This window comes from Corvus hawaiiensis, chromosome 5, assembly GCF_020740725.1.
Source record: "Corvus hawaiiensis isolate bCorHaw1 chromosome 5, bCorHaw1.pri.cur, whole genome shotgun sequence".
Classification (NCBI taxonomy): domain Eukaryota; kingdom Metazoa; phylum Chordata; class Aves; order Passeriformes; family Corvidae; genus Corvus; species Corvus hawaiiensis.
This window is the reverse complement of record NC_063217.1, coordinates 52057384-52075097: the sequence shown is the minus strand read 5'-3', so window position 1 is coordinate 52075097 and position 17714 is coordinate 52057384. Positions and strand designations below refer to the sequence as shown.

The 17714-nt window shown below is 34.7% G+C and overlaps 1 protein-coding gene across 2 annotated transcripts in view; it reads left to right on the top strand.

The window, feature by feature from the left end:
- FSTL5 (follistatin like 5) overlaps positions 1-17714 on the top strand; it is a 277053-nt gene that overhangs the window by 172741 nt on the left and 86598 nt on the right. For both annotated transcript variants that reach the window (XM_048304427.1, XM_048304426.1), the window contains exon 7: positions 13527-13693. In XM_048304427.1, coding sequence (XP_048160384.1) covers positions 13527-13693 — 167 coding nt within the window. The remainder of the gene's footprint in view (positions 1-13526; positions 13694-17714) is intronic.

Below are 17714 nucleotides of genomic sequence, written 5' to 3'. Positions count from 1 at the left end.
TTTTGATTTAATACAAATTCTGATTCAATTATCTAAATTTTGTATAGAACTTCCAAGGGGTTATTAATTTCCTATTTCACCCTGGAAAACCCTGTCTTTGTTTCACTTACATTTTATAATTAAGTTGTTCATAAGTAAACTTTCTATATGTGTGAGAAGATAGACATGTACCAAAGCTTCATCCTTTAACTTTGTGCTTGTATCTTTGGATTAAATGTGTGGTCATCATAATTACTACTATTATTTTCCTCTGACAGCAGTTTTAATCTCTGTCAATAAAAAAAAAGTATACATTTTTCAGATTTAAAGCATAATATTCATATTATTTTCATAGATTTGAACAACTCAAGAGTTTTTAGTTTAGGAGTCATATTATCTGAAATTTACATTTTTTAAAATCTTTTTCCTTATAAGAAAAAAGGTAGTCATTTTGGTGATTTGATTTGGGATTTTTCTTTTGTTGGTTGGTTGGGGTTTTTTTGGGTTTTTTTTTTCTTCTTTAACGTCACCTTAGTGTAAAAACATGATGACAGGACTTTATTTTCCTTGTTCCTCATGAAAAAATACTCCCCCCCCGTTCCAAACTAAGGGATTCCTCAGATTAAAGCAGTGGAATTCTTTAGCTAACAAGCAAGTTAATGCTAGTCTATATTCCTTTTCTTGCAGGATAATTAACTCTTCTGAGTCATTATGCTAGTGTCACCACCATAAACTGCCTCTGGCCTGGCAATACTGTGTCGATGGGTGCTAAAACAGTATTATCACTATATGCTTGCCAGGTGCTTTCTTCCTTGTGCATTTGCTGTTGACCATTTATCAGTTGCAGGATACATGTGTTCTGACAGATTTTTTTTTATCTGATTAGGGTGGCTTTATTATAAAGCTGTGTTACTGCAATAGATCATGGATTCTTCTTCTAGAGGTCTGGATTCTGCTTGATGTTCTAATTCAGACTACATTTGGAGCTTAGACAGCAACTTTAATCTATGTGTTATGTGTCTTACTGTGTTTGTGTCCCAGCCTTGTGTGTGTACCATATTCCAACACACCCCCTTTCCTTTTGTCATTTGTCTTCAACCATTCTTCATGAAAAGTGTTACCAACAAGAAGCATTTTTCCACGTCAGGCATTTATCAGCAGACATTCAGTAGGAATTTTTATATTCTAGAAGATGTATCTTCCCATATGTGAAGCCTGATGAGATGGCTCACCACCATAAGTCCAGATTCTGAGGGATTGTCAAGAAAAGAGTGATATGGAGTAGGGGGGAAGTGAGACTAAGTTTGATTTTCTAAAACTTTGTGAAACAAACTTTATTTTAAAGTTTAAATCTACACATCTGCATATGCATCGGCATGTTCTGTGCATGACTGAGAAGATAAACTGTGAAACTGCACAGTCTTGGATGGGATGGTGGGAAAGCTCCTATTTCAGCTGAGGAAGTGTTCCAGAGATGACAGGACTTGACACTGTAGACAGCTGAATACTGTTCCAGGTCTTGTCAAAAATCTATACAGGAAAATCTAAAAAGAGCGATGTAAGAAGTGGTTTGTAGCATATTTGCTTTATAGAGGTTTAAAAGACACGGTGACCCATGGTGGCTGGGTCCATAGCAGATGACTTCTACAGGATATACATGGAGGAGACATAATCACAAATATTGTTAAGTATTTGATACACCAGTGGAAAGGTCTGAATAGTTTCTAGTATCAATTTATATTGGCTAAAATCTACATTTGTGATCAGTGTTTTGAAAACAGATTTTTCCTTTTCTTGGAACAAACTGAAAAGTCAGTAGGAATAGAAGACAATCTGGTTAATATTTCTGTATTTAATTGTATACACTCCTATTCTGACAGCAAGTTATACTCTGGTAGTATCTTGTAAAGGGTGTATTGCTGTTTGGATTATGATCTAAATCTGAACAAAATATCTGAGATAAATTGTTGGATGAAAAATAACGTGCTCACTATCACGATCTCCCTGTTGTCCAGACTAGCATACTTACTAGAACATGACAAACATGTTTGTGTCTCCCACCTTGCCATACAGGAGATGATGTGCATTTGGGAACAGACACATCTTTCCCAGAATTCAGGCAGGAAGTGGTAAGGATGCATACCTGCAAACTCTAATGGGTTGGTGCACTAAGTTGTGCTGCCAAGCCACAAGGTAGCCATGAACCCTCCTCCCCTCACCTTACCCAGTGATGAAGCCAAGTAATCAGTTCCAGATGTAATGAAACCCAGCTGATGCTTACTTCAGTCTCTAGAGCTATTGCATAAATACTGTATCTGAATGTATTTGAGACGGGACAAGAAGAACTTACAGGATCAGTGGACATGAGCAGTAAGGTAGAGAAACAAAAGGGGAAGTAGGACTGGGGAGAAATAAAAGATGAGAATAAGAAGACATGAAATGAAAGGGTGGAGGGAGGGAAAGAAAAAAGCAAAGACTATACTGAATGCATCTGAGATTCTGTGTAGCTGGAAAAGCATCTAGAAGAAAAAGCAAAGATATATTAACAGTTTTTAAATGGAAGTAAATCATAGGAGCTGCCAAAATACTGATTTTGACTATAACAATCTCTTGTGAGGTTGTGTACACATATAAATGTGTGCTTATTGATTTGCAGATAAACACTGAAGTCATTGGGTGTCAACCTCATGGTTTTCTTTCTATGAAGTGTCATTTTCATATATTCTTTCTTTTTTTACCTGAAGAGAGATGTTTTTGAAGCTATTATTGAAAAGTAATAATTTTGTCTTATGAGAGGAACAGATGGCATGAAATGATAAGTACTTTTTAAGCATTTCCATGGGGAAAAGTATCCTGGTTTAAAGAGTTTTATCCACCTTGATGAATTCCACTTTAGTTGAGCTATTTAGAAGCCTTGCTCAGGCTGCTCACAGCTGCAAGTACATCCCAATTTTGGAAATCTGTAGCTTAATCCGGCCTCATGATGTTTCTTCCTCACTATTCTGTGAAGTTTTTGTTGCCACTCATTACAGATTCTGGTACATCAGAGGAACATGCAGTGTTCTCTTCAGCCAAATAATCTCTTTGTACTACTTGTTTCTGTCTATGTCATTCCAAAACTGAAAAGCAAGCTACTAAATTTATAAATAACCCAAACCTCAAATGAATAAATGCAATGTTATAAATAATTTTTTGAAATAAACTCACACTGATACTTAATTGAAGAAACATAAGTAAGAAAACAAGGAAAATAAAGACTTTTTCTTCAATATTTTCTCCCTTACTTACTAAATATAATCATATTTTGAAGACAGTGATATCTGTGCAATCACATATATGCCTGTGATGCAAGATGAAAGGCATACCCATCTTAGGGCTTTAAAATTTAATGAATATATTTACAGTGACTGTAGAAAGCAGTCATATCTTTCTTTACCTTGTCTTATCTGATCAGTTGCTATAATAGTCAGCATTTCCAGAATCTACAATAGAAATTTTTCAAGTATATTTTAAAATATGCATTTTTGGTGTAGGTAATTTCTAATGCCCAGAAATATGTCCCAGAGGAGTTGGTGAAATGCACAGAAGCTGACAGCAAGCACAGAAGTATGAAATTGAAGCTTTTCAGAAACTTGGTGGTATGCATAAGCTGGTGTTAACATGATGTTATCAGCAAAACTAGAGAGGTGTTTTGGAAATGGTGCATTACATTTGGAAAAATGAACGATGCTCCTTCTCAAGAAGAAACAGGATAGGTCATGTTAATAATGAAATGGAAAATTTCATTCAACCTAAATAACTTCCAAAATTTTTTCAATAACTATCTTTCTTACGTGCCTTTCCCCCCTCTCTTCTGCAATTTTTTCCTCTTTTGTACACCTTAAAGACCTTTCTCACCACTGTTGCAAAGACTCAGCACAGCGGTTTTTGGAAGACTTGAAGTTCAGCTTTGTGCATCTAAAAATACTAACTTTGGAAAATTAAGCACTGAGATGCCATAAAAGAGTGCCGAGACAAAATTTAACATCCCATCAACGTTGCATAAATACCTGATATGCTTTCTGCTCTTATTCTTAAAAATTGACACAGTCCAATTCTGCAACAGTTCTTATTAAAAACACACATGTACAGCGAGAATTATTTTTCTGTTTTAAAAGAAAACATCTAAAACTCAAGTAAAGACAGTATTTTTTAGTGACAATGTCAGTGTTGTTGTGGAGAGTCATCTTATTCTCCATGTTCTGAACAAAGGCACATACTCTCTGTTGAATTTACAATGGATATAAGTTACACATAAGTGTAAAGTGTTGAACACTAAATGATAAAATTTGTTGCAAGTCTGTGAGGTTTTTTTTAAATTCTAATGTATCTCATTTGAAGTACCCATGCTAATACTGCTCTGTGATCCACTAGATTGCTTTATTTTTGCATAGGTCATTTTTAGCATATGCTCTCCTCTTATCTTAAAATAAAAGAAACAAAAAGAACATTTTTCATAGATTTTTAAAAAGTAACTATTGCTGCAAGAACAATTGTGTTTAAGAAAATGTATCAGAAAACGTTGAGATGCTATTGATGCACAGTCATTATTCATATGTGTCCATACAAATGGTCATTGCTGTGGGTGTGGTATCACATATAAGGACAGGTATAATTGGAATAGGTAATTTGGCATATTTTCTTAAACAGTAATGTATCATTTTATTTGAGAGAACTTATCATATTTTCTGGGCTGTTGTGGTTTCTGTTATTTTGGAAATATTTTTTATGTACAAGTGTTTTAACTATATCTTACTAATCTCAAGTGTAGCCTTTAAAATGGGATCTAAGTCTAAAAATGGGAATAGGTTATCTGAAAAATATTTACATTTACTCTGAGATTCTTTTCTAAACACAATTTATAATTAACTATTGCAGCAACTTTATAGGCTAGAAATATATTGTTGTCTAACTTGGAATATTGAATCTATAAAAGTTGCAAGTTTATATATACACATAAACCTAGGATACCATAGCTGACTACTTTCAGATCAGCAATTCCAGTAACATGCATCAAATCAAATTTTAACCCATCAAAATAACTTTGAAATTTCCCTTAGGATTCACTGAATGGTGCATGAAATCAGTTTCAGAACATACTGAGAGGATATGTTAAGGTTGGGCAGGCAGTTTCAGTCTGCTGAGATGACACTAGAGACAGGAGAGAGAGAGCCTTATTATTTGCCACTTCGTTTACTGTCTCTTCAAGAGACTTAAATGCATAGAAGCATTTCATGAGGAGAAAGAACTAGTCTTTCAGTCAGGATATGCAAATTTTGGATTGTTTTGCTTATGCCTAATAAATCGCCTGTGAGAAACAGGCTGTCGACATTATGGGAGTAGATTACTGATTTCCCTTGCAACAGAAGACTTTGAAGCTGTATAGATCAGGAGTTACCTTTCTTGGCCTGGGTCTTCCCTTGGGCTGGAAAAGTTTTCAGAACAATTGAATGCAACTTCCCAGGGTTCTCAAAACAATATAGTCTGTAGGGTGAACCCGTTATCTGCACTGTTGTAAATATCCTAAACAAATGTAGTAGTGATACTTTTCAAAACATGCTCAGTATTCCTGTAGTACAGATACAGGAATATAAGGCAAAAACTAATGCATATAGATTTAGTGCACATTTGTGTGAAACACAGGGTCTTGAGGAGGTGTTAGAGTCAATGGACAAAGGAAGTGAAACTCATTTAATTAAAGTAAGAATTAAATTTAAAACACATGTATAATGAGCTTGGACTTTTTTTTTTAGCTTAATCAGTTTGTGAATTTGAAATAAACAAAAAGTGATAATTGTTAATTTTAATGATAGTTGCCATGAATAATATTTTTTTAAAAATTAAAACATATGTAATATGTGAGCAAAGACATTCAGAGGAAATCCTGTAAAAATCAGTTAAAAATATCAGAGGGGCAAAGTTATTTTCAAGAGGTAATATACAATGATTATTAATTCAAGTGCATTGCAGTTGATTTACTTGTTTCATTCAAAATGTTAAAATACCTTAAATTATGTTCCCTTTATTTACTAAATGAAATAACAGTTAAAGAAGCTTTGAGCACCCATTTCCTGGGTGATTTCCATGTAAAATTAAGAAATATGCCTTAACACAGTAAAACCAACTGTATTGGTCCCAGGTCCAGCCATTCCAATGCTTTCTTTCAACCATGAACTTGAGTTGATGTCTGGAGAAGTGTAAGGATAGTATCATTATAATTTGTCCCAAGTGTTTCTGTAATCTGCACATGTAAGCTTCTGGAATCTACGGTAACCTTTGGAAAAGATTTTTTTCAGATATATCACTTCAAACTGCTGTCCTTCATTTTGAACCTGGCCCCTCAGTTTTTTTGATGGCTTTCTGGTGTTAGAAGAAACAATAAGCTATTGTGCTGTCGTGGAAATGCTTTCCCAGCATTTCCATGATATCCATGAATTTATTGGCTTCTGTCAAAGATCTCTGCATCATTAGGGTTTTTTTTAATAAAAATTCATGCCTATCTGTTTTTTTTAATATATATTTAAACTGCTCCGTACCTTGATCACTCTTGTCTTTCCTCTGAGCTTTTACCTACCTTACAGAGGACACAGAGCTGCATATAGTATTCTATAGTCTACAAATCATGGAGCAAAATTATTTCGGGTTTTGCTTGATTTCAGATGCTTTCCAAAGAATTTCTAATCATTGATTTGAATTTTTCTCTGCTGGAGGGGACAGAGTTGATAAAACTGCTTATCATCACTCCACTGTTTCTCTCCTGACAAATGTACTTGCAGCCTATTAATCCAAAAGTCCTTCAGCTACTTCTTACAGTCACAGTCTACAGTTGTTCTTGTTACTTCAAAGAACCATTAAATAACATAGACTTTGCTTCAGTGGTAAGCACTTTATAAGTACATACATCTATAAAATTTTCATAAATATAATCATCTATAGTTTATTTAGTAATTTTATTTATTTCAAATTATTTGTAAGAATTTTCTTTAAAGGTATTTGCTTCTTTAGTAATTTTTGGTCCTAAAAAATCAAAGATGAAAGCTGTTTCAGTAATAAAAGAATTTGATGCTAAATTCACTGAAGCAAGAGGTCAGCTGATATATTCTACTTTATCCTTTGTACTGTTAAAACATGAAGCACTCTTAATGTTTCTAGGTATTTGAATAAAATATACTCTATTCTTGTGAGAGGAAACAGAAACCTTGGGGTGTTAGCTTCACATTTGTCTTTCAGAGAAGCTTTAAGTTCTCCCATAAAATAAAGGTTTCCTAGGACGACCAATGAATCACTCTCTATTCTTTTCATTGACTAGTACTATAAAAAAATGCAGAAATTACTGTGTTTTCTTTCATGTTTTCTGATAATTTTCTGATGTAATTGGTTTCTACAGGACTTCCTATAAACAGGAGCTATGACAGTATTATATTTTCAACAAAAAATGTTTTTCAAGTCTCTTGTCAGAAAAGACAAAATAAGTGATAATTATAATGTTAGGAGCTTTCAGATTTTTTGTAACAACAATATTGCCTGAATTTTAATCCAAGCTTGGCAGCTAAAACATTAAGGAATCATGCAAAAGTTATTTATGCTTTTTCTTTTCTTTTTTTTTTTTTTTTTTCCCAGCTTGTTAGTATGTGTGCTTTTAAATGGATTTTGGGAACAGAAAGACTTATTTGCTGGCATAAGATCCTAGCAACAGACACTCATGAACCATGTTCTGTTACTTTTCATACTGAAACATTTTACTAAATATGTGAATAATATGTTTACAACAAGTTCAAAGCAGAATATACAGCAGATAATGACAAAATTAGTCATGCTAATGGTGATGTGTGCTGATTTTAAAATTGCTGTAAAAGAACAGCAAAATGAGACTGATGAAAAAGCTTTTGTTGTGTCAATTTAAGGAAAGTGGGAGCAATGCCAGAAGAGTAAAAGGCACATTACCTAGCTGCCTTTCAGCTAATTCAAGCCACCCAGTAATGTTATACATTAAGTACAGAGTTCATGGACAAAAGGCTTTTTGCTTGGTTTTAAAAGTTGTTTTAATCTAAATTAGGTTTGAAATAGGCAAACAAAATAAATACAGCCTTGATGTTGTCTTAATTTTAAAAAGCAGGTATCATTTGGCATAATGTTCATTAGTTTAGACTCAGAAGAGTTTTGTGGCTGCTTTGAATAAATACACAGAACTTATGGAAGCAAATGAGAAGGTTCAAATTGCACATTTGTTAATGGAATTAAATTAACCAAGGCAGTCTCCAGTTGAGTAAGAACTTCCTCCCTTCCTCACTTTAACAAGATAATCAATTATAAAGTGATACACAGACTACAAATACAACATCTCATACTTTTTAGCTTTTAAAACCTTTTATTCAGAGTGATATTGTGGTTTTTCTTTACTCATCCTTAAGAGGCAGTAAGGAACTTACTTAGCCTCACTAAATTTCATGTACTTCAGTGCTTCTCTTCTCTTCCAAATCAGTAGCCTGATTTGGTATTCTAAGACCACAAATGAATTTTATGATTGTGTACAGTCCCCTACAGGCTATTTTGTGCCATCAAAGGAGTTGGAGATTGGATTTTTTTCATGTATAGGAAAAGAACTGAAATAGCCCTGCTTTTACTATTTATTCTTTAACTTCTTCAGAAAGCTCAAATCCAAGTATAACAACTCTCCTCCTAAATGTGCTAAATTTAGAGCATCAAACTGTTCCACATTATGCACACCAACCCAATGTAGTTAGGATTAAGAAAACAGAATTGTTGGTCAAAGCACTGTACAGCTGTCACTATCTTTTTTTTTCCTAGCAGAGCCCTACTCTGCTTTAAAAGTACAATGATATAATTTTATCTGTTGTCTTGGAAGAATATTGATAAAGCTTAACTCATACTAAGAATGGCAACCTAAGATGTATGACTCTTGAAAAAAACATGCTAAAATAGGGTTCCATTATTTGTTTATCTGTATTGCTGTTGTAATAGTTTTGCAACATGTCAACTTTGAAAACTCCTTTTTCCTGCCTTTCTCAATTTACTTACTACATTTTGGTCAAACTGAGAAAATTCAAGTGCTTACATTCTAATCTAATTGATCATCATTTGCAGTATTTCTTGGTTCAGTTGGAGTGATGTCATGTTGCACTGGATTTCAGTAAGTTCTGAAGATATTTTGAAAGATATCAGAAAGATATTTATATTAGAAAGTACTTAGAAAATTGTAATAGAAGAACTATTCGTAATTTGATCTAATTTTACCTGAAGGACAAGCAAAAGTAGGTCTATAGAATAGATTCTAGATAACTAAAGAGAAGCAATAAAAAAAAAGTGCTTTCATAATTTTCAGTAAAGCACTTGGGATGTTTACACATTAGAATCTGTTTAGTCAACTAAAATCCTGGAAGTTAGTAGTGATAAAATGAACAAGGACCTGGATGAAAGGGAGATGATATGGGTTCAGTGAAACAGGAAAATACCACTTTGAGAAGGAGTTATTGAAGCTCTCCAAAGACCACCTGGGAAGCAAACTTATTTAAAGATTGGAATTGGATAACCTTAAAGCCTGGCACAGTAAAAGTGATATGAAAATTAATGTTACAAAGTACAAGTTCTTATACTTGGTTAATGGTAAGAAATTATACTTTAGTATAATTACTGAGAAGTAATCTACTGGAAAGAGCAGAGTAGAAGAAGATTGTGTGACTTGTCATTTACAGGGCAACTCTGAGAAACCAGATGAGATCTGCATGAAAATGGCAATTGCATTCTACAGACATTTTGACCAAAGTCTTTCAGAAAAAGATATGGATTAGTTGATATATTCCACTTAATTAATCCTAAATATTGTGTACAGTTTTCTTTCACGTGTTTTCAAGAGGGATAAATTCAAGCTGGATCAAATACAGTAGTAACTTCAGTAACAAAAACAAGTTGGGAAGAGCCAGAAGAACTTGGCTCAGGACCATAAAGCAGGATGAAGGGTAGGGAAGTTTGCAGAATGGCTTCAGCAGATGGGGAATTTATCAAACCCTTTCAACCATCTAACACACATTCCTCAACCAGTGCAGGAATATCTTACATTTAAATGATTCGTTTTGATTTGGTTTACTTGTTTGGGGTTTATTGGTTGGTTGGTTGGTTTTGGTTTTGCTTTGTTGTTTAAAATCTTTGATATTTTTGAACCTCTTCAGTAAGAGTTCCTTTTTCCTGGTCAATGTTAAAGTTCTAAAATGTCTTCCCAATAGTTAATATTTACTCTGCTTTCACTCCTTTTGTCCTATTTTATAATAGCTTTATTTTATTTCCAACCAGATATTTTTACATTGTCTGTTGTCTTCATCTCTTAACTATGCTTCTAGCTTTTATTTAAACATTTGGGTTGTTATGGTTTAGATTTTTTTTTTGTTTGTTTGCATTTCTCTCCTTTATCTGAAAGCGTGTATCCAATAACTTTTATAATTAAGAACCAGGGATGCGTGTCAGATTGATACTGCATCTGGAGGAGTTACAAACAAACTCATTAATATGGTACGCCATAGTAGAGGATCCACGCTTCTAAAAATAGCAAGCTGTAAAAGGTAGTGTCTGCTGGCTACTTAAAATATTACTGCTCTGTAACCAACAATACCCACATTTGCTTTTTTGCTTGGTGATGGTGTCAGTAAACAGAATTAATTTCACTTCCAAATTTTCTAAACCTTTACTCTGCTTTTTCATTTAATGTTAAATGAACAAAACGTGTGTGACTAAACTTCAAACAATTATTATTGATCTACAAATGCAACATGGAGGGAAAGCTAGGAGTCATCCTGGTCAGGAATCTCTTAATGACGTGACATCAGTATCTATCTAAAAATTATTTGCTCTCAGAACCAGGTTTATTTCTTTCAAGGAGAAAATAAGAGATGCTAAATGCATCATTTAATTCCTGGCCAGTATTTCCGAAAGAATGTCATAGCGCCTGAACTGTGGCACCAGTTCTGCTTTCTGCACCTGACAGCTTTTTGTACACACCACACCCTTCCACCCCCAGCAGTGTTTGCCTCTTTCACTGTGGTTGCAGACAGTTAATGGACAGGAATTTTCAGGGAGTTACCTGCCAAAGATTCTGCACCAGGTACTGCCCTGTAAGCTTAGTGCTTTTTGGGTTGGGTGGTAACGTTTTTTCCCCCAATAAGAAGAAAATATATGCTATAGTTTTCTCTCAAGAAAATAAGCTATAATGTAATTACATACCTTTTTTCCTATTAAATAATAATATAAATATATATAGTTTTATAATATATGACGGTTTTTGCATAAATATTCAGTATTCTGCAGGAAAGCAATGATTCTAGCATTTATTACAATAGGTTTTTTTTCATAACTGCTAAGATATGTGTAACATCACTGAGTTGACTAGTTCCAGATAGTACAACTGTTTCTTCATATTTTAAAATTCTGCATTTGGCCCTTTTGTTACAATATAGTCATGAGATAAAAATTGCAAATGGCATATCAAAAATAATTCAGAATTTTTTCAGAAATTCTTTGGGAGTTTCTCTGGCAAAACTAGTATTATCATCCTATATTATTATTATTGTTGTTGTTATTAACATTATCTTAATTATTTTTTATGATAAGGTTATCATTACTATTCAAAGCAAGGCAGTTTGAAAAAAAAACATTTGAACTCTTGGTGTCAACAAAATGATAGTCTCTCATTTTGGTTTCAGAATATTTTGCTCATTTAGGAAATATAAAGTTTTATATTTGATAGAGGCTCTATTTTCTAGTGTCATCCTCTAATTAAAAGTTATAAACATCTGTAAGAGTGACTGCCCTTGTTTATGTAAGCATCCATAGTAATACTGAAGTTAAGTGAAAAAAGACTATGAAATCTTGTAGAATTTAAATTGCCTGTGTCAGTTTACCATGTGAAGGTTAGCAGTTTTCATAGACAGCCCTACACCAGCTGATTTCATGATCCCTCCTTCATGCCTTTCCTAAATTGAATAGTGACTTTGAAAAATACAGGAAATATAAATTTATAAATGAAATATCAGAATATTTATTTCACTTTTGAGATCTTCTCTTGAGTAAAAAAGCAAAATATGCGTACTATTTGTTGGCTACCAGAAGTTTTGAATCATTCAGTAGCAGGTACATCTCAGTAAGTCTGCAAGGTAGTGTCACTGAAGAACCATCTCCTGTAGCATGGAACATGAAGTGCTTCTGAGAATGCAGTAGATTTTTAAAAGTAAAGTAAACAGCAGAAGGGTCATTAGTACATTTCCTTCATGTAAGGCATTGTGTCAGGTATTGAATCTAGTTAAAAAAGGTTGGTCTCATTTGGGCCCATCTGGTGGGCACTATCACTTACATTTTGAGTCATAGAGTGCACTTTTTCTGAAAGAGGAAAGAATCAGGGGGCCTCTCTTTGGAACTAAGTATAAAATTATTATTCTTAATCATATTTTTAAAGGATTTAATTTAATTATTGAAAAGCTAAGCTTACTTTCCTGAGGATGCTAACATGCTTTTCTAATGCTGGGAAGGGTGGAAGGAGGAGGGGGGGAAGTGTTAATTACAAAGTATTGCTTTTATGAGGCTAAAAGGAACCTATAGAAGATCTTAACTTTGTTACAGATTCCTTCTTTCCTATAATGAAAGAGTTAATGTGTCTCTTATTTGACAGTATTTTCATAATTAAAGGAGAATAGACACAGGATGCCTTTTGTAGTTTACTTGAAGAATGAAAGATAAAAAACGTGGAGATTTTTCATGCTTTAGCAGCTGAGTGGAAAAATTGTTATTTGGATGATCTTCAGTTCCTGTATAGTTCTTTTGTCTAATATGACAAAATCCTTACAAGTATAGAATTTTAATAGGTTATATTTCGTTAGGCCCACCCCAGGTGAAAAGCTAACTCTCAGCTGATCAGTCTGTAACTTGAAGCAATTACACAAGAGGGAAGAGTATGCAATGTTGTCAGTTTGATGTGTATCACTCTTTTCTATGCAAGTGTCCAAATGAGTTCTGGACATAGAAGTGAATTAGCCTTCTGTTAATACTGGAGCTTTTTAATACATATATGAACAGAGAAAGATTCAAGGTCTGGACTCCTATCACACATGTCTAAATTTTGTAAGATTTTTTTAAAGATTGACTAATGATGAACAGTTAGTTAGCCCGAAAAAAAATAGAATAAAAGTTCTGACTTGTCCACTGCACCTACCTTAACTGTCAGATAACTTCCAGTGTCTGATTTTGGATACACAGTCAGGTGTGCCTCTGGAATTCACTTTCGTGTTAAATGCTGCTTCTTACAGGCTGATGCTTGTCAGTCAATTTAATTGAAATGTCACACTGACCTTTATATGTGATACTCTGAATTTACTGGGGTTTTTGGAAGTTCTTTTTACTTTCATTCCAGCTAAAATACTTGAATTACCAGTATACAAAAAGTTCATGCTGATTAGGTTCATGAAACTGCCTGTTAATTGATCTTACAAACAATATGTTTTTTGCAGATGTAATTCAGCTGAGTCTGCCTGAAGATCAAAAAATAAGCACCACTGCAGCAACAGTGGGACAGAGTGCTGTCTTAAGTTGTGCCATCCAGGGAACCCTGAGACCTCCCATCATCTGGAAGAGGAACAATGTCATTCTGAACAGCTTGGCTTTGGAAGATATCAGTGTAAGTAACAGAAAGTTCTTTTTAACAGCTTTTTATCAATACCTCTCATAAATAATAGAAAAGTGATGCATAACAAGCAACATACTTCTGCTGTTTCAAAGAAAAGAAATGGAAATGATATGCAGCAAACTCCATTTGTTTTTATTTGCAGTGTATTTGAACCCCTGTTAAATATAGAGAAAATATGTTTCACAGACCAATCATTTAAAAAATAAATATAGCTAAAGAAGCACATGAGGACTAGATTGCAGCCCAAAATAGACTCAGCATTAGACATTCAGGATTGCACAGTCTTCAAATATTTAAAAGAAAAGAGAAATCTGGGACATGAATATTTTCATGTACAAACATCATAACAATAATCTTCTTTTATAATAGTTCAATAGAAATATATATTTTTCCAAAATAAGTATTTCATAATAAAATCATTTGTTTTGCCCATTCCTCCAAATATTCAGCAGTTATCTGGTACCTCTCAAAGAATGAAACACAGAATATTGGTATAATTTATAAATATTTTTGTCAGGAAGGCAAGTTTTTGCCACCTAACAGTGCTATGACCTAAAAATACAGAGGAAAATAGAAAAAGATAATTAGAATTACATCTTCTGGCATAACTAAAAATAGGCTTTCGTTTGTATTTTGTATGCTTCTGGGTATGCTTTCTTTGTTTTGGCCATTTTATGTTAGCAAAGTTCTAAATGTGGACGAATTGTTACATCGGGAGTTGTGTTGTGTGTCTAGCCCAAGTGAGTCTGAAATCACCTGCACTGTTGTGTGTGTGGAATATTGCCACAATCAAATACCTAGTTTGTCTATTTTTATTTCTTTTTTTTATGAATGTTTTATTTTTAAGGTGGAAATTGTTGCCACACATAATCTCTCTTTGATTTCTGGTTTTGTTAGTTCTGTTAGTAAACTGAGCTTCCTCACAGTGGTGCTTTGTAAGATAAAGGACAGTTTCAAAGCTTGAAAGCTCATCTTGCTTGAGTGGTGGCTTTAAGTCTCTTGAGAGGCTTAGGATAAACCCAACATCATCTGAAAAGTTCTCTGTTCAATAACAATTGCTTTTGTTAGTTTGATATTAATCATATGACTGACACTGAAAAGTGTCTTGCCCATGTTCACAAGATCCTGTCTGCAATATTTGTTACCTTTCTGTAAATATTCATGATGTTCCAAACCATTATTTGGAGTTCTTACTAATCAATTCTAAGTGTAATAGCTGGCATGAGCCCTAGATAGAAACAGGAAGATGCATCTGTACGTGCAGAAATAAAAGGGAAATGATGAATGGAAATGATGAAGCTAACAGCTCAGCTTCAGACTGAAGGGTTCAGTTGGCTTTTTTTGCAGACATAAAAGAGCAAGTGTTTTCTAAGCTTGATACATACATTTTGGGTATAAAAAAAGCCAAACAAAAACCAAAACAACAAAAACCAAGCAGAGAAAGTTCTTGTGCTTGGTGCAGGTGCCCAGGAATTGGCAGCAGGGGCCACAGGTGTGGCTCTCAGGGAAAAGGACAGGGTGTATGCAGCCAGTGCTGTATGCAGCCAGTCCCAAGGGACCATCGGCAGGGCAGCTACTCAGACACACTCGTGGCATCTCTGAAAGAAAATTCAAAAAAGGACATAAAAGCCCAGGGAGAGAGAGAGAGAGATTAGAGAACAAAAAGGCAAGAAGCAGCAGAGGTAAGTCTAAAGCTGGAGAAGCAGAAGGTACTCCTTGGTGAAGCAGTTATCCAAAACATCCACATTGGAGCAGGTTTATCTTGAAGGACTTGACCAATTGCCTGACCAGTCTGGTGACCTTCTATGGTGACAGTTGTTGACAAGGAAAGATCAACAGATATTACCTATCCAGACTTCTGCAGGGCCTTCAGTTTGGTACCATGCAACATCCTTCTCTCCAAATTGGAAATGGATGGATGGATGGATGGATGGAGCCAGAGGTTATGGTCAACAACTCTGTGTTATTGTGTCTAAGTGGAGGCCAGTGAACAAGAGGTGCCTCTCAGGGATCTGTCTTGGGAGTGGTGCTCTTCAACATCTCTATCAGTGACACAGACAGTGTGATCGTGTGCACCTTCAGCAAGTTTGCACATGACATACAGCTGAGTGGTGCATTTGACACATCAGAAAGATGGGATGCCATCCAGGGGGACCTGGACAAATCTGATAAGTGGACCCAGAGGAACCTCATGAGGTTCAATGAGTCCAAGTGCAAGGTGCTGCACCTGGGTCAGGGCAATCCCAGATACAAGTACGGACTGGGAGAAGTCATTGAGAGCAGATGAGAAAGACTCTCATGGGTGAGAGCTGGACATGAACCAACAGTGTGTGCTTGCAGTCTAGAAGGGCAACTGCATCCTGGGCTGCATCAAAAGAGGAGTGGCCAGCAGGTCGAGGGAGGCAGTTCTCTAAATTTCTAAATTTCCCAAGATCAAGGCTGTTCTGGACATAGAACAATGGTACTTACTAAGCAATCTCCCAGTGTTTGTCTGAACCCATGAGCTTTCTCATTCACGTTTCTCTTATTTTCTGCCCCTGTCCTACTGTGGGGAGTGGAGAAGGAGTGAGTGAGAGAGCAGCTGGATGGGAGCATGGCTGTTAGCCAGAGCACATTTCCGAAATACTTACCACAGCTAGAAGAGTGTTGAATTTTGAAAACTTGTGAGATGCCCACTTTGAAGTGAGATCACAGTGGTGATCAGACATTCAAAGAAATGTTGAAATCTCTAGAATTGGCCAGATTAATTTATATTTAATAGGAGAGGAGGAATGTGTGATAGTGTATTGGGTTAACAACCCACAAACATTAAAAAAAAGGTCTGCAAAATGTTACCTGAATGCTAGGGTTATGTTGGTGCCTTCGTTTTGTGTACAGGTACAGTAAGACTTTTTAAAGGAGTAAAAGCTTCCAGTGACAGGAGTGCATAATTCTGAGGATGACCATATTCATCATTTGTATGTTAGCTTAAGAAAATTGTAAACAATCAGGAATGTTTGGAATTCTTTTTAAGCAAAAATTATATTACAGTTTAGTCCCTTAATATTAACAGTTTAATTGCGATTCAGATACAGAAAGAGGTCAGATTCAATATCCACAGAGTGAGGCACTAAAATTAATAGAGCTCAAATATGTATATATGTGGAATATTAATCTGTCTTTGCAGATAAAGTAAAATAGAGAGGAAGAAATAATTAATGGTGTCTGGATTTAAAAAAGAAACAACAAAATAATGGACAGAAAGACACTGAGTTAGATCCGTCCCCAGACCTTCTTTTCTTCAAAATTTATTTTATGTTTCACTGTTTTCACAGATTTGATCTCTCTCAATTTATTTCTAGATTCTATACTCCTTGTATAATATAAGATGTCCCCAGAGACAGGTACTCCAGGTTTTACTATGGCTATATTTAAACTACAGTGATGTTTGCCTAACTCTGGGAATTCTTAATTTACTCAGTTATACAAGAACCACATCTGTGCATCTCAAGACTAATAATATTGTGTAAAGGGCAGTACATTTTCTGAAAATAACAAGGCCAACACTGGCCTGGGAAGATAGGGTTATGGGGTTTTTTCAGTAAAATGCATCAAAGATCAACATAACTGGAAGTCAGCACATGTATAGGAAACCAGTCAGACAAAGCAGTAGTGACAATGGGATTTTGTAAATCATAGCAAGTGCTCATAATTAGAAATTCAGCTTTTGCAACTATCCAGGTCTCAATATGAATTAAGCTATTTGCTTTGAGGAGGGGAAAATTCAGAACAATATAATGTCCTAGTGTTTTGTCAAATGGAAAAATGCAACAAGAAGGAAAGGAATCCAGGTCTAAACCGAAATTGATAGTTCAATTTATGTTATTTTTGTTTTTTAAATACTCTACTCCTCTACTGAAAGTGTACAAGATATATCTCTAAAGCTGTCAGCTGTGGAGTGGCTAAAAATGAGTCTTGATAATGACTAATGTCTTGTATACTCTAAGACATTTTAAAGAAATATTAAGAAATA